The 21,416-nt window shown below is 32.2% G+C and overlaps 1 protein-coding gene across 2 annotated transcripts; it reads right to left on the reverse strand.

Moving 5' to 3' along the window:
• Positions 1-762: 762 nt before the first annotated feature.
• Positions 763-20,904, reverse strand: LOC118201355 (uncharacterized). 2 transcript variants are annotated; one of them, XM_035373447.2, is made up of 9 exons: positions 20,841-20,903; positions 17,054-17,146; positions 15,155-15,514; positions 12,074-12,391; positions 10,481-10,525; positions 8,093-8,536; positions 7,220-7,582; positions 3,624-3,986; positions 763-3,163 (listed from the first exon to the last, which is right to left on the reverse strand). In XM_035373447.2, exons 1-9 carry the CDS (start codon positions 20,850-20,852, stop codon positions 2,816-2,818), a joined length of 2,346 nt encoding a protein of 781 aa, XP_035229338.1. In that variant the 5' UTR covers positions 20,853-20,903; the 3' UTR covers positions 763-2,815. The 2 variants fall into 2 exon arrangements, with proteins under 2 accessions (XP_035229338.1, XP_035229339.1); XM_035373448.2 differs by lacking the exon at positions 10,481-10,525 and having other exon boundaries at positions 20,841-20,904.
• Between the last annotated feature and the right edge of the window lie 512 nt (positions 20,905-21,416).

A 21,416-nucleotide genomic window follows, 5' to 3' on the forward strand; every position in this document is an offset into this window, starting at 1 on the left:
GAATTACAGGTTACTGCTGACTGTCAAATTGTAAGAATTTATTACAAGGTATACTCTTGGAGCATAAGTGAAAAGCTAGTAATATGGAAGATTCGGGTTTCGAACCGTTCTGAAGGCACAATTGATTTTTCACGCATCCCGAATAAGAAAAATTAGATAAGATGTGCAAGCTGAAGTGTTCGTCTCTGAAGTTAGGCTCCTCGTGAGTTATTACTGACAGTGACTTCGAAATCTCGCTCATAAGGATGTGTAAACGAACCATTTTCTTAATAGGTGGACTTCTAGGTGTCCGCTTGGGTCGAGCAGTCATAATTTTGTACCTTATAAAAGAAACCGTATTGACGAAGTTTTACTTATTTAGTATATGTAATTTTGGAAATATTTATTACAGGTGCAAGCGATAACAATAATTTTATCCAGGTTCAGATCAAGATTACTAGAGTAGAGAATACTTTATATGAGGTGATAACTTCTAATGAAAGCTAGAGCAGAATATTTCTTCAGGAAATTTTAAATGTAAGATATATTTGAGGGAATTTTGGATAGTGTGTGAAGTAATACAAATGTTGAAACTTACAAATGAGAAAATGAGATCCCTTGGTCTGTTTTTAACTAGAACCTTACTAGCCATAGAAACACCTACTTAAAACAAGCAGTGATAAAATAGGGTAACTAAGCATTTTTTTAGTGGTTTAACTGAAGATGTTGAATTTTGTATTTTGTTACTTCAAGAGGATCTTCACTTCTGATTTAAAAAAAAGAAACACAGATTGCACTTATTCTTCATTTTTTTTTTCAAATTTTATTTTAAAAGAGGTAAAAAAATACATTACATAAAATATAGGCAAAAAGAGCATCTCATTATATATCACAGTCGCTGATATTCAAACATGATTGATATTTTCTTTGAATAGCTCTATAGAAAAATCATTCTTTAACATCCATTTATAGATACGGTACTGGAACAGACACTACCTTACAAATGTACGAAAAGAATGCCCACTAAAGTATAGTAAGGAGAATGCCCACTAAAGTATAGTAAGGAGAATGCCCACTAAAGTATAGTAAGGAGAATGCCCACTAAAGTATAGTAAGGAGAATGCCCACTAAAGTATAGTAAGGAGAATGCCCACTAAAGTATAGTAAGGAGAATGCCCACTAAAGTATAGTAAGGAGAATGCCCACTAAAGTATAGTAAGGAGAATGCCCACTAAAGTATAGTAAGGAGAATGCCCACTAAAGTATAGTAAGGAGAATGCCCACTAAAGTATAGTAAGGAGAATGCCCACTAAAGTATAGTAAGGAGAATGCCCACTAAAGTATAGTAAGGAGAATGCCCACTAAAGTATAGTAAGGAGAATGCCCACTAAAGTATAGTAAGGAGAATGCCCACTAAAGTATAGTAAGGAGAATGCCCACTAAAGTATAGTAAGGAGAATGCCCACTAAAGTATAGTAAGGAGAATGCCCACTAAAGTATAGTAAGGAGAATGCCCACTAAAGTATAGTAAGGAGAATGCCCACTAAAGTATAGTAAGGAGAATGCCCACTAAAGTATAGTAAGGAGAATGCCATCAAATAAGTGATGGCGCATCCAGAAACAGGAAAACCATTGTTAAAAATTTACAAATGAAAGAACCAGAGTGATGAATGAAGATAATTTTTGTAAATATCTATTCAGTGTCCAATTCCAAAATCATTCTGAAGTCAGTTCCATCGTGCATTACTTGCACAGCAAGCGCTTTCGCATGAAAGATGAGATCTGCGTAAGATGTTTCTGCCTTATATTTTAGAACAAACTCCAACACCTTTATACATTTTTTTGTCAGTTTTTCTAAATGCTTCCCCAAGTATTTACAATTTTTTTCGAAGTATTAACGCTAAGTAAAATGACAAAAAAGTTCACCGAGATCGTGCAGTGTGTCCCATTTCAGCTCGCCTGTAAATTTAGCAGTATTTTTAAAACTCTACTGTGTAATAATATTTCTTCATTGGAGTAGCTTGATTGCAAATCAGAAAATTAAAAAATGTGTTGCTAGTTTTTGGTAAACTGAATTTTAAAAAATGCTTAATCAAAAAGTTCTGTTCGGAAAAATTCATTTCTAAAGAAAAGAACTGAGCTTCCAGCTATCAGAATAGACATTGGCTTAATAATTCACGGTCTATTTTCGTGAGCACTTTAGTTAATTATTTTCAGAAGATTAAAAACGAACTATTCAGCCACCGACCACCGTAGAGAAGCAAACGGAGTATATGTTTACATTGAAAAAACATTGACAGACAGACAGTAACCAAATATGTACCTTATCTAAATGAGAAGTGCTGCTTTTAGTCGAGTAGCGAATATTAAGGGAATAAGCAAGCAAATACGAAGGGATAAAAACTTAGTAAACCAGCTAACTAGAATATATTTAAAAGAAGGTATGAAGCACAAAACTGAAATTTTTCAAGTTGAAAGATAAAGTCCTGTTCCTCACAGCTAGAAGTGTAAAGTTTCCTGATTTATTTGTCAATTCTACAGAAAATTTGGATAATAAATCAGCAGGAATTAAGAAATAGTCTTTTGAAACCTCTACTTAAACTTGGCAAAAACAATAAAATCCTCAGCAGTCTTTTCATTAGAAGATGAAAAACGAACCGACTGTTTGAGACTAGGTTTAAGAAGAAATGTGCGTATATCTTGCCAAATTCGAGTATAATCAAAAAAATGTGTTGAATAATTTTAAAATAATGCTTCATTCAGTGGAATGATTTAAAGCCGGAATGATTTAAAAATAATGCTTCATTCAGTGGCAAGCTGGTCTCCAATGTTAGCGTTATCGGCGCCATGGTTCCACCTTCTGCTGGCTAAAACTAGATTTAGGTGTGTTCGAGCGAGCTGGGAATCGCGCTTGGGAAGCCGCTTCAGATTTGAAAATAACGTCTGCGGGGTGTTGTTCACTTTGGGTTCCCAATTCATTTGTATTGACATTGGCCCGGAATCCGTCCTTGTCGGCAATGTAGTCCACAACTCTTACGGATCCGTCTTCGTTTCTGACTGTGTAACTTCCAGTAACAGTTCCACTAGCGTCTGCTGCTTCGTTTCTGGCGCTACTTCCGCCTGCTGCCTCGGCTTCGTAACCGAAGGAATACGGAGAAGGTGCGTAGGATGACTCAGCTTCCACCTGCAACAATAATAAATTAGGAATTATTTCATATACAGTTCGTGAGGATCAATTTGTCTGTTTTTTATTATTTCATTTGCTGAGATTTCCTTTATTATTACACAAAGATACACGTCGCATTCCATCTTCCTTAACCTTTAACATAAAGTTTAAGTTTATGGGCATTCCCCTGCAGTTATCTTTATTGGCAAAAACGTGTAAGTACTTGGTACGCACCTTGGTACCCAGCATTAAAAAATGCAAAGATTTTAATGATTTTGCTTTTAGTTGTTTTTAGGATCATTTAATACATTAAGATTATTAGATTTACAATAGTATCAACTACTTAACGTGTCGGATTTTAGGAATTTGGATTTTATTTCATGACAATTTTATAATTATAATTTTGTTCTTTGTTTAATTTAACTATCTGCTTCTCTTTTAAACGCGTTATGCAAAAATAATTATCAGTAATACTTACTCTTTGCTGTGAGACAAAACTTTGCGGTCTGCTTTGTGCGCTGGAGTATGAAGATTGTTTAACTGCTGAAAGACCACTCCGTAATGCACCAGAAGAAGAGTACTGTATGTGAGCTGGTGGGGCAAGAGGTGCTTCGAATTCATTGCTATCAATACTGGCTTGAAATCCTCCCTTTCCTGATGTGTAATCTACTTTGCGTTGTCGGCCATCCGGGGCTGAGAGGCTGTAGAAACCAGACACCTTTCCTCCACCTTCTGAAATTTCGCTGTGGGCGTTACTACCTCCATCTGCCAATTGGCTCTGGTAATTGTAGGAATATGCCCCGTTGTTCTCCAAACTGAATTGAATGGGAGCTTGCAAGTGCTTTATTAAAAGACAAAATGTTACTATTAGTAAATAATTTAATAGCTTTTGCTTCAAAATTCTAAAACATTGTAGTTATTCCAATTTCGTAGACAAATTTCAGCTCGAATTCAAAAGACAAACTACTACTACAATAGCTTCAATCTTTTATAGATACGTTAGACTGAAAATCTTATCAGTAACAGCATTACCATATACTGATGTATTGACTTATACTTACTTATGCATTTATTTAAACGGTAACTTTACAACTTCTGCTTTTGGCTGGATTCTACAACGCAGTTTTTATATAAACCGTTTAGTTCGGCAAATAGTTCATAAAACTGAGTAAAGTATTGAAAGAATTTGTTTTATACATGAATTTCTACAGCAAAAAACTTAAAAAGGGAAAAATATAAAGAAAGTTATACGGAAAAAAAAAAAACAAAGAATTTTGCCCGTTTCTTCATTTTTCTGCTAGGTTAAGAACTGTAGGTCGGAATGCGTCGTTCTTCTTAACTATTGTTTACGCATTCGTATAAAGTATAAATTTTAAGTTACTGTTGTTTGAAAACTCGATGAATATAAGACTAATAATCCTTCGAAATAAATTAAATGAACTGACATGTATATAAAATATTATACTGAAGATGTAGCAAGAAATTATCGCGTTCCCCGCTTCATGGCCTCTTGGTGCAAGTAAATAGCACATCCAGTTATCAAGTGAAATGTGGTTCGAATCCCAAAGAAAGCATAGTAGAGTTTCCTCACTTTCTGTTTAGCAAGCATAATGAGTTTATTCTTTGGCCCAGGAACTAAAATATGATGCAAGCTAACGCGTCACCACACTTGATCTTGTGCCTCTCACAAAGCAGTCTATTAGGTGATAGAGAATCTAAGGAATTATCGCATTCCATTGAAGGAATTTTCGCTAAGGAATTTTCGCATTGTGATACAAATAGCTAGCCCATCCAGCTAGTAACTAGAAGACTTTTGATTCAGAACTTTGGCGAAGTCGAATCCGGATGCTGGTTTCCTGCTTAATATTCGTAAAGACTAATGAGTGTTTACGAATTGTGTAAAACTAAAAGCCAAATGAAAAAATAACGTTATGAACCTCTAATCAACATTTACTAAAAACAAAAAAGATATGAAAAAGTCCTCTCCTGTTCCAACGAATCGAACATTACTTCAATTATACAATAAAATTAAAATATCATGTTTTTACCGAGAACTGCTTCAGTCCCGTGCTTGTTAAGTGCTAAAATAATGTAAAGTTTTTCTTTATAAACAATGCATTATGGAAAGCCCTGCAGCAAGGAGAAATCAATGAAAAATCAAGGAAATGCATGGAAAAGAAAAGAAAGTAAAGACTATTCGGTTAAGAGAAAATAAGTTAACAGTCAGCTGAACCACTCCACTAAACATGTTTGTAAATGCATTAAAAAAGTACTATTAGAAAGTGGTGTTCTTTCAGACTATTTTACGATCGATCTAATGTTTGCTTAAAGTACATTTCGAAGAAACTTCCGTGCTTGATTTTATTTACTTTCGATCTAACATTTCCTTCTACATCGAATGAAATTTTACCTTAGTTTATGTTTTACTGTTCTTTTCATTTAAGCATGAAATATACTCCTCAAAGAGTGAAAGAAAATTGTGGTCAATATGCGGAATTATTTTCTTCAATACAAAGACGGGAAGCAGGTGAACTATTATTTTTTTAACTTAAAAGATGAAATTAAATTCTTTTTCTTTAAAAATATGTCCACATTTCTTCATTTACAAACATTTCGTCACTTGAAAATAGAAAAGGTGATATTTTTATATTCATATGGAATAAATAATTTCAAGTCATTAATTTAAGAAATTTCTCTTTCATTTATTAAAATTTGCTTCTGTTCTTCTCACATATACTTTTTTAGCAACTTAGTTCTCCAGATTACATTAGCTTCATTTTTTTCTAATATTCTACTTGAACAATAATATTATTTTGAAGAATCTCCGCTTTGGCATCAATAACACAATTTACAGCTTTAGTTTCTGCCTTTGTTTTCTCAAAGCATTAAATCTGGTTGATTAATATTTTTGACTAATCTACAATTATTAAATTTTATGCAAATCTAGAAAAAGGTTAAATATTGAGGAAAAAGTAAATAATATTAAAGGCAATAAAACATTCATCTGTCGACCCAAATTTTACAACTTCACCTTATTTTATGCAGAATTTCTGTGCAATTAAACCCAATTACACTTAAAAGCCTGTTAATCATCCTACACCTCAGACGAATTATGGTCTCTTTTTTAATTTAAGACTCCAATAACACTGAATTAATACAACAATAGTAAAACAACTTAAAGCTTATTTGTACTACAGCCTCATAAATAACAAACTAAGTAGCTAATAAAAAAAATTAAACTCCGGTTCTTGCAGCTGAGAATTATTGTATACAATAATGCTTTTAATATTTTCAAATCAAACAATAAATTAGAAATCTGGTTCCTAATTTAAGCGCGAATGCTAAATGCAACTGCAAGCAAAAGTGTTAGAATAAATTAGTGGCACTTTTCCATAATGAAACTCGGCAACAACGTAAAGACTGTTAATGTACAAAAACAATGTAAAGACTGTTAACTTTGATTTGTATTCTATTTGTGTTCCATCTGAGTTAAGCAAACACTCTAATTCTAACTTATGATTCCTTAATAAAACTGTGCTAAAATAGTGAATAGTGTACTTAAACGCCGTAATTGTGTTGAATGAATGCCCGGCAAAAAAGCAGAAACTCGTACAATTCCGCTACAGGTATCTAGTTGAGAGGAATAAGATCGTTACAATGCCACTGGCTGAGTTGCTAATAAGGCGTCTGGAAGCTTGCGCATGTTTCTTGTTACTTAATTTGCATTTCTAGAGGAGCTGACAGAAAAATTTAAAAACTGGAAAGATTTTAAAAAATAACATGTTGGTTAAAATAAACCTTACATTTTTGACATGTAACTAAGGCTTAGCCATTAATTTATGTGTACATAAATAGTTATAGCGAAGTAAATAATATAATATAAGCGTTCAGCGAAGTAACCTTACACGAATTAAAGTTTTATTATTTAACAGGACTGTTGAAATGTAAATATTCTGTAAAGTATGCAAAATTTATATTTTCCTTCACAGATTAATTGCGAATTTAAATAAAATTTGAATTACTATCATGTAATCGTTATTTTTAAAGCATTACGGATGAAGAAATGTATCTTACTTGTTGTTCTACCTTCTTGGAAGCTGCGCTAGAGTGTGGAGCTTTTCTGATGCTGGGTGAGGAATAACTGGATGGAGCATGTTCCTTCACGCTGGAATAAAACTGCACATCTGCTGGAGAATCCCCTTTCGTTCCAAACTCATTCGTGTTGACAGTGGCTCTGAAACCTGCCTGGTCGGCTAAATAATCGACTTTTCTTTGCCTTCCATCTTCGATGGACAAGCTGTAGGAACCTACAACCTTCCCAGATGCGTCTGCAGATTCTATTCGAGAACTAGATCCGTCATTAAGCTGTGCTAGGTAGTTGAAAGAGTAGGGGGCAGGTTTGTCAGCTGCAGCTCCTGCGCTATACTGAACGGCAGACTGTTTAAAATACATACGATAACATTGTTGAGTTTCATATTAAATTGTTATTGAAAAAGTTATAAATGTTTGTAAAAGAGAAAATACAAAAATGTACAAATATTTAAAGAAGTGAGTGGGAATATGATGACGGAAGTACTTTAAACAGTACTTTAAAAATCTATAAATAATATAATAATAAAAAAGTTTTCGTCGTGAAAAAATAACAATTGTGGTATTATGACAGGACAAAAACCTTAAGCCGAAACTTTAAATAACTCGTCGTTCTTCATTAAATACATTATCATAGTGTAAACTACAGTAAAAACGCTTTCCCTGTTTTTCTCTCTCCTTATATATAGATATTTAGATAGATATTAATGCATATGTATAGATATCGATATCCAGAAAGAAAGAAAGGATTCGTTAAAAATACTTAGTTGCTGCATAAACATTCAAACCTCTAACATAAATTTGGGTTAATTTTATAATTTCAGTATACTGTTAGCGTTTATGAATGATATTTATTACCTTCTGCGCAGACTGGAATTGACTTCCTGAGGAAAATGGCACAGATTTAATTTGACTGCTCGATGATAATCTGCTTTGCTGTATGGGAAAAGCGGCTGCCTGATTTCCCTGGTTGATTTTTCCAGCAGAGTAAGATGGTGCTGGAGCTTCTTGAGGAGCAGAAGAGTAAAACTGGATATCAGCCGGGGAATCGCTTTTGGTTCCAAATTCATTGGTGTTGACAGATGCCCTGAATCCATCTTGGTCAGCTTGATAGTCGATGGTTCTTCTACGACCATCAGCAACGGAGAGACTGTAAGATCCAACTACTTTTCCAGAAGCATCTGCGGATTCCTTCCTGGAGCTGCTACCATCTTCTAATTGGGCATCGTAGCTGAATGCATAAGGAGAAGGTTGAGAGTTCTCGCTGATCTGGGACACTTGCCGTATTTTTGATACAAAAGGCTAAAAAACCAATTAAAATTAAAGACATGGCTATGAAAGATTCAAAAGATAAACTTTTGAGTCAAAAATTTATGGTGTAAAATATCACACAAGAAGCAAATAATTGTAGTAAAAAAAAAAAAAAAAAAAAAAAAAAAAACACAAATTTAACACAAAAGTAGAGTGCCGAAAGGAAAAATATACGAAACCATATGCTTAACAATTTCAGTTAAAGAAATTTCAGTTCATAAAGTATCAATAACAGTAAAACATATTTCAAGAACTTTATTTGTAATAGCAATGACCACGATAATTAGTTTTGATTGTGAGTATCTGTTGTTAAATAAATGATAGTTTCCTTGTAAAATATCCCCCCCTTTTTTTTGCTTGTCTCTGCATTTTTGCCTTACTTATACAAATTTTCCACTCATTAAAAAATTATTCGTACTTTAAGCCCTTTAATTATTTTTTAATCATTTAAACTCTGATTTAATGTTTCTTATTTACGTACAGAGACTTGAAGATTTCTTGAAACTTTTCATATTAATTTTATAAAGTTTATTTTAATTCACAAGCTATTTTTTATATGAAAATCTGTCCTAAATTTCTACAGTTTCATCTAATCTGTCAAAATATATAAATGAAAAAACTCTTAAAGAGAAGCAAGAATTTAAGTTTAAAAAAGAGGATTAGGAACTTCAACCGGCCATAGTGAAATTTCTATGTTTCGGTTCAACATAAGGGACATTTCTATCAGCTGAGGATTTTTCTCTTTAACTGAATGCTAAGTACTAGTCACGCAATTATCATTATTAATAATTAAGTGCTATAATGTAAATCTAAATTTAATCTTTTAAATTGTTAATAATTTAACTCAATTTTTGTTGAGGAAACAAATTTGTGTTATTTAGTTTAATCCTGTACTTTGAGATCAAGTTAAAATAAAATTTTGCTTGTTTCTGTCGTATTTACTTAGTGATCTGATATTGTTAGTTAAAACCAGGACGAAAACTCACCTGGTATTCTAGAAGTTTAGATAAGTACTTACATTAGACCAAAATGATAGGTAACTTTGATTTTACCATTAAAATCTGAAATTGTCTTGACAAATGCATTTAATTTTATAATGCTAGTTATATGTCTTGTAGTTAATCAGTCTGTACAGCAATAATGTCAAGAATTAAATCAGGGTATGATTTTCTTAAATTAAATCTCCATTTTTATGAGTTTTAACCGGATAAAATAATAGAAAAGAAGTTTATTAAAAATATAAATTAGCTACGCAGCATAAAATGTAAGAAATAAAGCTTCTTCTAAAACAGTTTAATTAAAAGTACTATTTACTTTTGTTAGAATAAATTAGTTTCACTTTTGCATAATTAATCTCAGCAGCGTCAAAAACAAATGAGCGCCAAACAATATTGGCGAGAGAGGATTCTACTTATGTTTCGACGAAAATGTTTTAAAAACATTTTGTACTAATGTTGTACTTAAGCTTCATTCTTTTTTAGCGTGTTACCTTCTTTTTGAGAAGATACTCTTAATAATATTGCCTAATAGGTAAGCCTGAAGATGTTTAAAACTTATAAATGAGACTCTTATAATTTCTTTTTCAACACTTCAATTTAAATGTTTGGAAAGACTGTTAACTTTGATTTGTGTACTATTTGAGTAAATCAAACTATCTAACCTTTTTATAAAAGATTTCATAGTTATTCTAATTTCTGACTCTTTAATAAAACTGAGCTAAACAGAAGGTAGTATACTTAAGCGCCTTATCTCTATTAAATGGATGAAATTTCAACTTTCCACATAATTAATGATCAATCACAATTCATTTGAATTTTACTTAGAAACAGGAATGAATTTTTCTGACACAATAAAGTTTTAAATAAAAACTTCAAGAGCTCACTTAGCTGTTGGATATAATTTTGTTAAAAATTTAAATTAAATGTTTTAACTTGCCTGAATGGGTTGTTGTTGGGACACAGGAGAGGAATATGCCTGAACCTAAAAAAGTTACGTATTCAGTAAATTACTGTTCTTTAATAAAAATATGCTTTATCATTTACTACTCTTGAAATAGCAAAATTTTAAAGAATAACGGATATGATATAACGGATATAATAAAGCATATTTTTAAAGAACAGTGACCTTTCAAAGTGAAAGTCACTATTATTTAAAAATATGCTTTATCATTTTCAAAAGTATTATAATTGATTTATATATATGTTTTCAAATCGAATATTTTCAATAGAACAACCAATGAAATTTGGTTATTATTCCTGACTTCAGAAACATTTCCGTAACTGACACATACCGTTTGATTTAAGCTTCAGTTCTTTCCACGTTTTATAAACTTACACTGATATCAGAGAGAAATATTCCTTTTATTAGTTTATTTTATATGTTCAACGAGTCTATCTTCGAACCCAGAATGCATAGAAAAATTGCAATTTCTTACCAGAAGACTACTGATAACACTTTAATTTTTTTTTTTTTAATTTATTGCATATCTCAACAATCAAACAAGAAGGATCTGACTCAGCACGTAAGGAGACCTTTGTCCAGTCCAATTTAAGTTCAGTTTTTAAAGTTCTTTAACGATTGTTTCGAAATAATAAAAGACGCTTTAAATTGTAACATGCGAGTATATGTTAGGTAGAAAACAATTTTTAAGATGCAAATGAATTTTCAATTTACGACCGAAAGTGACAAATAATCTACTTTGGAAAGCTACTTGCCTATTTATTTCAGTTCAAACACTATTGGCTGTATTTGCAATAAAATTCTTCTTTTGCATTGAGAAAGCAATTTCACAGAAAAACAAACTTATAAAATGTTTTTTTAATTTTCAATCTAAAAGTTATATGAAGTGATTATATTTTTGTCTCTTAATTCATAAGAAAACTTCATTTTTTAAAAATTTTATAATAATTTTTTATTTCGCAGTGGGCCAGGAGAATAAATAATTTTAAGTAATTTTAGACTATTAATAGACGTAGATTTGCTGCGCCTAATTTTAGATATTTGCATCGTAAGCATTTCCAGAATACGCACCTTCCCCTAGTTAATAAGACTAATTTTAAGTTTCATTTGATGACTGCGATTCTCTGTTGTGCATAAACAAAGAATTTTCACTAAAAGAGCATAGAAGAACTCATATCTGACATATGCTTGCTTCGCTGATTACAGCAAAGCACTTGAGGACTATCAGTCTATGGAGAAGGATAACTTCGTGAAAAACATTCAAGGGAAAACCGGCTCATATTCACTTTACATATGAAAAAAAGGAAGAAAAACGCTCACTTGAAGTTAGCTCTTTCGCTAAGATTCGAATTTAGTTCGGATAATCACACTTCAACGGTCTTACTGTTTATTGAATCGGCCACTGACGGGCCACGATAAGCGATGTCATTATGAGCAAGTTTGTCCTCCACTAAATCGTCCCTCTCCTTCATTGAGTCTTCCCTAATCAGGCAGACGTTTCTCTACTTTCTTTTGAAATAAATTAATTAACTAGCTAAGCAAATATAGAAAAAAAAAAAAAAACAGTACCTGTTTCACGGATCTCTGTTGAGACAGAAAACTTTCTTGCGCCGGTGAAGATGACAGAAAGGTCACGTGAGCTGGTGAGTCACTTTTAGTTCCAAATTCGTTGGTATTAACAACTGCAGAGAATCCTCCCTGGTCGGCAGAGTAGTCCACCTTACGTTTTCTACCATCGGCAACGGACAAGCTGTAATATCCGCTTACTTTTCCGGAAGCATCTCCACTTTCACCTCGGCCGAGACTTCCGCCATCTTCCAGTTCAGATTGGTACTGGTACGAGTAACCTCCGCTGCTACCACTTGCAGACTTAAAAGCAGCTGGTGCCTATTGGATTAAAATAACTTATTAAAATAACTGTTATTACGCACCCAAAAGTTTTACGATATAAACTTATAAAAACCATTAATTTTTGGATGCCAGGAAACATAAAAATTGAACAATGTCTTCGCCAGTATTGTAACCATGAATTATTTAGCAGCAACCACGGTATTAACAACCGTGTATGGGAGATGTATGGGAGAATGCGGTAATTCCTTGCATTCTCCCCACTTAAAGGGCACTTGCAAGAAGCCCAAGAACACTACTGTAATGGAGTTTCTTGCGTTGTTGCGTTAAAATTCGGTTTCCACTGTAGAAATTTAGTAGTTAAAAAGGTTTTTTAAAGCTGGAAACATAAGAAAATTAACTGTGCTCTAAGCAGAACTCCAGTATATGTGTTAACCACTTATATGATGAGACCCCGTCTGGGGTAATATGATAGTTCCTCACAAACCACACACTCCTCAGCGTAAAAACAATGTTTGCTGTCATTGAGGAACAAACCACAGCTTAAATATAAATGGAGCCCCCTTCAGAATTTTAGAATTTTTGAACGAAATCAAAATTAACGTTAGAAATGTAGAGGGAAAAGATTATCTCAAAACTTAAAACAGATAAACTGTAAACACTAAATTCTATCCAGAAAAGTTATAGTACAACAGTAAAGCCGCCACGAAGTGACATGTGTGATCAATTTCACTGAAATAGCAAACATCACATTCTCTGTTTAATGACCGCTTTTACTAGACATTCAATGAAACTAATCTTCTCAAAGTTTTGAGTTAAAACGTTGATAGTTTTTATGGCAGGCTTCAAAAATTTCGAATGGTGGAAAAACACAAATGTTCTAGCTTTGTTTTCTTGAATCATTTTTAAGATTAGTGGCATATAAGATAAAAAATATGTAAATAAAAATCTTAATTTAGCAATAGCCCTAAGTATTCATTTCAATTTGGGTATTCCCCTCTGTGTTCTAAAAATAGCCATTGCTTATACTTTTTTCTGATCTACGCCATTTTTAGTTTAAGCTATATCATATGACTTTAATAATAATGATGACCTAGCTAAATCGAACTGAAACATCCTCTTATACTAAGCATCCGCACTGAATAACTACGCACTTGCTTTCTGTCCCTCGGCCTAGCTAGTCTGCCTCTTGCTGCTAATATTCTTACTGCAGTAATATCAAAAATGCAAATATTCTGAAGCAGGCACAATTAGTATGTCAATTTGTTTTTGGTTGGAAAAATTTTAGTTAAAATAAAAATAAAAATATTTGTCATACATGTTACGAACGCATTTGTTGCATCTATACGATTTCTATGTTTATTCTTCATTACGGTTCAGCTACATATGGTTAAAAGTCTATCTTCGTTATTTCTAAATCAGCGCATATATATATATATATATACTTGTATTATATTAAATGAGACTTGTATTAAATTTAAACGACAATAGCCCCTTTATTCCTTATGCTAATTTGAGCATTTTTTTTCTTTTTCTCCTAAAAATAATAACTATTTCAATATACTAATCTAAACTGCGTATTTTCAAAATTAATCCACATCATAAGACCATATGTAAGGCAGCAAAGTAGATATACTTTAGCCAACCAGTGATTATGGATTTCAATTCCAAACAGAAAACTTTCTTTTAAACTAAGCCTCTAATATTGGATATACTATATCGAACTTCCCCGCTTGATTGTGTATCAAAACAACACTTTACCGCTCGTTTCTATGTATCGCCCATTGTGTTAAGTTGTATTAAACTTCCAAAAATGGCAGCTGCAAATTACGCCCTAAATTGTTGCAGCTATTTCCAGATCCATTACACACACACACATATATATATAGACACACACATACGCATATAGACTAAACGTGACTAGGTAGGAAATGCATAGAAATTCAGTTCTTTTAAATCAAACATTTGAATATTCGTCACTTTTTGAAAATGGCATTTCGAAACCAATGGCTCAGAGCAACAGAAAACTTTTTTCCCCTAGAGTTCTAAAAAAATCATCATTTAGAAACCTGCATTTGGAAAGTTAATATTCACAGCTTTAGCAATATTTTTAAGGCCTCCCTACCGTAATTTTAACAAATGAAAAATATTCGGTTTCTAATAATATGAGAAAGGAAACTTTTTTTGTTTGAATAATTTTACGGAAAATGCGTTCCTCGGTGTTTTCCCCCTACAAATTAATAAAAAATTAATTTCTATATATCTGTAGTAAAAGGCGTTATGTGAGTTTATAAGCAGGGTTTCATATTTTAAAATTTAAAAGTTTCGGAACCCTATGGAAGGACGTCAGGAAAGGGGAACAAAAATAAATATGAAAAAAAAATATAAATAATTAGTAATTAAAATCAAATAAAATGTAGAAACAAATAAAAAGTTAATAAATTAATTACAAATAGTTAAATAATAAATTTAAATTCTCAGACTCATCTTATTTAGGCTGTGGTTGGAAATGAGATTTTATTCAAAAATTCAGTACCGGAACCAGATGCCGGCTTAACGTAAGCCGAATTTGCGGCTTTACTACTTTTGATTCATTCCTAAACTAGAACCATAAATCTTCGACCAGGCTTTGGTAAAAATACGCCAAACCGTGGTTATAAATATGATTAGAAGCGTTATTATTTACACTGCTTTCTCAGCTATTACAAGATAACGTACATCTAATTTTACTTTTCTTCTTTTTTTATGATATAGCACACATAAAAATTATTGAAGTGATTTCCAGTAACTATAGGAACAAACCTGTATGGGTTGAGCAGCTGCAGGCTTGCTGTGAGCATAAATCTTTGGTGCACTTTTAACCAATTTCTCAACAGCGCTTGACCGGAAGGACACATCGGCGGGATTGTCGCTTTTGGTTCCCGGTTCGTTCGTGTCGATATCCGCACGGAAGCCTTGTTCATCAGCCACATATTTGACGACTCTTACAGATCCGTCTTCATTTGTGACAGAGTAACTTCCGGTCACTTTTCCGGAAGCGTCGGCGGATTCTTGTCTGGCACTGCCCTCATCTTCGTACCCGAAAGCGTAGGGAGATGGCTGCTGCCTGATTTCTTGAGAAGGAGATTGGTAGGAAGCTACGCTAGCATACTGCTTTGTGCCCTAAAAAAGTATCAAATAAAATCAAATCAATAATAATCATAATAATAAAAAGGAAACCAATTATTTCTTTTCGGTATTCAATATAATACAAATTAAATCGTGTTTTCCTAAATAAAAGCATAGAAAAAAGGAAAAAAATCTGGCTAGCATCTGTTCTTAATAAATGAAATTTCCCAAGAATTTCCGAAATTTTTTTCTTTTTCTAATATACAAAAATATTTTTTTGTTTCTTTCCTATTGACTGTTTTCTTCCCAAACACTGCTTCGCTTCCGAAGTATGCAAATTAGAGAAATAATATTAACATAAGAGTTAGTATACTGGTTGCCGTTGTTTGGAAGCCACAATAAGGTAATCCATGCTGCGAATTAATTTCAAATTTAGATTAATTTGGAGTTGCTATTATTACTGAATTTATCTATGAGCGCTAATATGTGAAATTACACTTAACTAGGTTAGAGTTAATATCGTTGACAAACTTTTAGAATACTGGAGTATTGTCCAGGTTATTGATAGATTCCAGTAATAAAAGGAACTTTTTTTTAATTGCAAGATTTGAAAAATCATCAGCTAAATATTGGTTGCATCCCGATTTCTTTGAAAGCCAAAACGTGAGTAAGTTACTTTTAACTGCGGTGCAACATTTTTAGTGCAAGTGTCACTGATTTCGCATTATATATTGTTTATATATTTATTTTTAAACGCAAAATCTGAAGAAAAAGCAGTCATTTTAAGATATTTTAGTCGTTTTTACTCTTTGCTTTCACAAAATTTATTCTGTTCCTAGAATAATAATAATAAAAAAAAATTAACAGTTTAATCCAATGTGATAATCATTCAGGCTGGCTGCATTTCTGCCCCTGTATAACTGCTTTCCTCAGATGTAACCTGAAGCTCACTTGAGAAAAATTGCAGAAAATTTCAGTGTCAGCCATTGATGTTACGAAACTGTCCCATTTTTGAAGAACAGTGGGAAAAATATGCTGCAGATCTCATAATTAAAAAAAAGGACTCGAAATATCATAAAAATCTAAAATTTTTAAATAAATGAAGTGATATACACATACCTCAGATTTGTGTTACACAAATGGTGATGCAAAGCGCTTGCTGTTAGTTTCCTCAGATACTTGTAAACAAAACGGCTAATTTTAATTATTTGCTGTTCTCCAGAAAAAATAACACGACTTTTCAAAATATCAAATTTTTACATCTTGTTATCTTGGCAAGTTAAATTCCACGTATCATGGTTTTATGGGCAGAAATGCAATATAATATGTTTGGTATTTTCTTTTAAAGGCTGTGGATTCGAATCCTGTTTAAGAGACTGTTGTTTTTAATGGTTTGAAATCCATCCCAAGTGAAAGGTTATGATAAGCATCATTGATTATAAGCAAAATTAGAAGCCTAGAATTTAAAACAAATGATAGGAGAAAAAGTTATATTTAAGCCCGTTACAGCAGAGTAATTTTATTTCAACAAAGTAGGATAATAAGGCATTAAGAAAAATAAAGTATTTATTTATTATCTGAATTATACTTTACCTGCTGCTTCTGAAATACATTCTTTGTGGAATGATAAGCTGGACCATTGCCCAATGTTAGAGCCGCTGTGGCAACAGATAAAAGAATTAAAACCTAAAAGGAAGAAAATGCTTACATTAATTCACATTCTTGTAAAATTATAGTTTAACGAAAGTTATATTATAAATGAAAAAGTATAATTAAATTAAATTTATACCACAAATAAAAAATTATAACAGAATTATTATTGGAATTATTAAAATTTCAATTTCAGTGGTCGCTTAAGTCCATAGGTTTCATTGATGTATATTGATTTAGATTTTAATTAATATTTAATGGAAGACTTGCAAAAGAACTTAGAATATTATACACTTCACCAACATATACATATAATATATGTACTATACCGAGAGAGATTAATTAATTAATAATTATTGTTCATATATTATACAAAATCTTAATCCGTTTGTATTTGCAACTTGAAACAAAATTATTGTTAAAGATTACATTAAAAATATCCACAATAGAAGAGAAAAGTTTGTAAAAATCTGACCTTTAACATCTGGTACAATTAAAATATCGTTTAACGCTTGTTTTAAACTAAACGGTGCAGTGCATTTCGAGAGATAGCGAAGTGCAATTGGCATGATATATATTCTTCAGAGACAAATGTCTTCGAAGAACAATAGCTTCTGAAAGACGTGTGACAGTTTTGTTTGCTTTCCGATATAAATCAATTGTTCATTTGAACTTAACGCCTGTGGTTAAATTCTGTCAATTATTAAGTTTATTCCTAATCAATATTTTAAATACCTGATTTGATAGCTATCTGGATTTAGAGCTTCTTGGTAGTGCATTTTTCCATTAAGTTCCATTTCTTGGAGTTTGACATTTTGAGATTTTTTAGTTTTTTATTTCTCACCTCTTTTAGTTTTTTTTAGTTTTCTTTAGTTTCGTTAGTTCTCGCTTTTAGTTTTCTTTTTAGTTTTTCTTTTTTCCTTTTTTTGTTTCTTACTTGTTATTATTTATATCTGTATTGGGGCTACCATAAATTCTGATCTTTAATTTTCACTTTTCTGAACTCTAAATTTTTTCATTTTGATTGTTTACCGTTTAGAATTTTAGTTACTTTTCTGTTTTCGAATTTAGTAGCCTCTTTTGTTCAGTTTTTCCGATTCTTTCTTTAAATATCTATAGTTTTACCTTGGTTTTACACTTTCATCTTAGTTTAATTTCTATTTTTACTGCTATTTACAATTGTTTGTTTACTTCTAATGCTTCTAATTTTTGATTTTATTTACTCTATCAACCGTTGCTATAAATAACCGATTTGTCCTGAAGCATGAATTGTTTAAGTAGTAAGTTTTGTTTACTGAAATAAAAGAACATATTGCATGTTTCCCTGGTAATATATAAATATTATCGACAAAATTAGCGTCAATTTAAAGCTGAATTTTGCTTAAATTATAAATTGGGGATTTACGTTCATAAAAATCATTTTGTAATAGACATCAGGTTTCAAACTGGAAATGGTAATTTATATAGGTCAAATCAAACGCATATAATCTAATTATTTCTCTAACATAAGTTAATATACAATAAGATTTCTAATATAAACCATTTATCTGTTTAAGCTGTTGCTTGGAAGAAACATTTAAGTTAAAACATATAAATGTAGGATACAAAATATCTAAGGCAAAAATTTTACACACATAAATATTACAACTATAAAATATTACATATACGATCTTTAATATTATGTCTCGTTTACTTCAGAGTAAAATCTGCTTTTGTGTAGCGAGATAATAAACATATATTATTTCGAAAGGAAATGCTAAAAACTCGTAAAAAATTATGTCGAATAAAACCAAAATGTTTGTGGTCGAATAATACGTTAACCGACTACAGATAAGCTAAATACGGATACCCATTGTGAACTAAAATAAAATTTCTTAGTAAAGTTTCTTTCTAAGCATTTATAATCAAGTTAAAATGTATTTTTTTCCTTCTTTCTGCGTGCGTTCGGGATGTAACGGTTAGCACACTCGGCCCGTATACGAGAAGTCCAGGTTCGAGTCCCGGAGAGGACATTGCTCATTTTTCGTGTCCCCTACTTCAAAAATCCTAATGGCTCTACAAAATATATTACTAATATTTCACGGATGTTTTTGTCTTTGACGACTGATATATGAATGCTGTCCTGAGGAGTTTAGCAACTTTAATCTCGTTCAAAATATTTCCTAATTATTTCATCATTTCTTTTGTAGTATTTATAAATTTCTTATTATTAAAATCAGAAGGAATGCTTGTAACAGTCCGTCCGTTCGTAGGAGCCAACTGTGGCCGCCTATTAGAAGCCTCCACAATAAAATGGCCACCACTTCCGACCTTAGGAGTGGCCAGTGCTGAGTAGGCAAGTGCCCGCCATTAGATTAAAAATTATTATTAAAATCTAAATTGATAACTGTAGCGCGAAACACGTTATAGAACAGAATAATAAATCAAGAATTAAATCTGCTGTCTTATGTAAAGAATAATAAATTATGCATAAATTAATAATATCTTGCCTGAAAATAAGAACAATAAGATTTTAAAGTTGCGGAAAACTTTCATACTAAGATTTCATAACGTAGTTTAGTATCAGAATAATACAGATTTCTAGAAAAATGCTTACATACAGCAAGTCGAAGTTTTTTAGAGAGAGCTAGAGGTACATAATGACTGCGAATATGCATCCTTACTAATTTTAAAATTGTCTGTATCCTTAATATCACAACACTATATACTTGTATGGGAAGTGAACTAGCAGGTATATGGAATAGAAAAGAAAACGTTTATAACCTCTGCATAACTACTGATGACACTGGCCATTTACTCGCGTTAAAATGCGTGACAACTCTTCGTAGTGGTTTAAGAGACGACAAACTTTTATCCAAACCTATATAGGCCTGATGACTTTAAGAGCCAATAACATAACTCGGAAATAACACCATCTAGCCAGAAAAGAGGAACTATTTCAAATTAAAATTTGCTCTCCTAACGCTTGCCTTCGCTACGTAAACATGGAATTTGCCATCTGAAAAAATTAATGGGTATACAACGTATCTTATACAGCCATTATTACAGACTTAAGTGTAATGCTTTGCTATGCTTGAACTGTGTTAAATGCGCGACGAATGCAATTTCATTGAAACTGTTCTCACAATTTTGTGAACCGGTATTTTTCTTTTTCAGACTCAACGTTATGCTGTGTCTAAAATAAAAAGAATATTTTAAAGAAGTATAAGAATAGTTATATTCAAAGTACTGCTCATCATCTTCTATCACATTGAGTTTTGTTATCATATACATATATTTGTATATTTTGATATTTATAAATAGATTGCAGGGCACTTTCGATGCTCAACTAGAATCCGAAAGATCTAACTGTAAGTTTCATAGCATAGAAATTTTATAAATAAGTCATTTTTTAAAAAGTCAAAATTAGTATTTCCCTAACTCTTGATTACACTGCAAATTTCTGCTTGTGAAACACCATTTTATAACTTTCCTAATAAAAGCATCTCAAGAGAAGGAAGGTGTAACCTTTATTAGAATGCAAATTTACTTTTAATTATATATTCTAACATAAAAGCGGAATCTGAACCAATTGCACCAATTTGGATGTTTCTACACTGAACAATGCTTCACTTCATTTCAAAGCTTTTCTTATTAGAATATATTTAGGATGCCCCAAATTCAAATTCTGTATGCGAAAGTAAATACTATCCATAACGTGAAACGTAAAATATCAAATTTTTGTTCTTACCTTTCTGATCATGATTCCGGTGAACTGATGTTCCGAAAGTGTGACTTTCACCGAGACCCAGTGGTCTTTATATACCAGTAAAAGATTGTGTCACGTGACGGAGAGAGGAGCGGAGGATGAAACAAAATGATCTGGATCTTCCCAAGGATGGCTCAATCTTCCTCCTTTCGGCGTGCGCCCATCGGCAAGGTCATTCGGAATGATGAGACAACGGTTTACTGAGGTCTAACCCTAATCGTTGTTGCGCTGCTTCGCTTCACCACATAACCATCCTTTTCCGCTTTTCTGTTTTTTACTTGTTTACATCTCCTTGCATCACTTTCGGCAGCTGATCGCTGTTTGGTGTTATGTGTGGTATGAGGGGGAAGGGGGTTGCCAAGATATGGGGCATCAAAGGTTTCATTAATTTTTTTCTCACAGGAATTTCGACAACCATTGGTTACGCTGTCTAAAGAATTTTTTAGAGTTACTTTTTCTGATTTTTTTAAAATTCTTCACGACTATTTATATGAATAGCTCCAAAACCTTCAGCGGAAGTTCTGCCTTTTTAAATTGGACATTCAGCTTCGGAGGTTT

Source organism: Stegodyphus dumicola, chromosome 12, assembly GCF_044657685.1.
Source record: "Stegodyphus dumicola isolate Sdum_Otavi_A_Nest chromosome 12, ASM4465768v1".
Lineage (NCBI taxonomy): Eukaryota > Metazoa > Arthropoda > Arachnida > Araneae > Eresidae > Stegodyphus > Stegodyphus dumicola.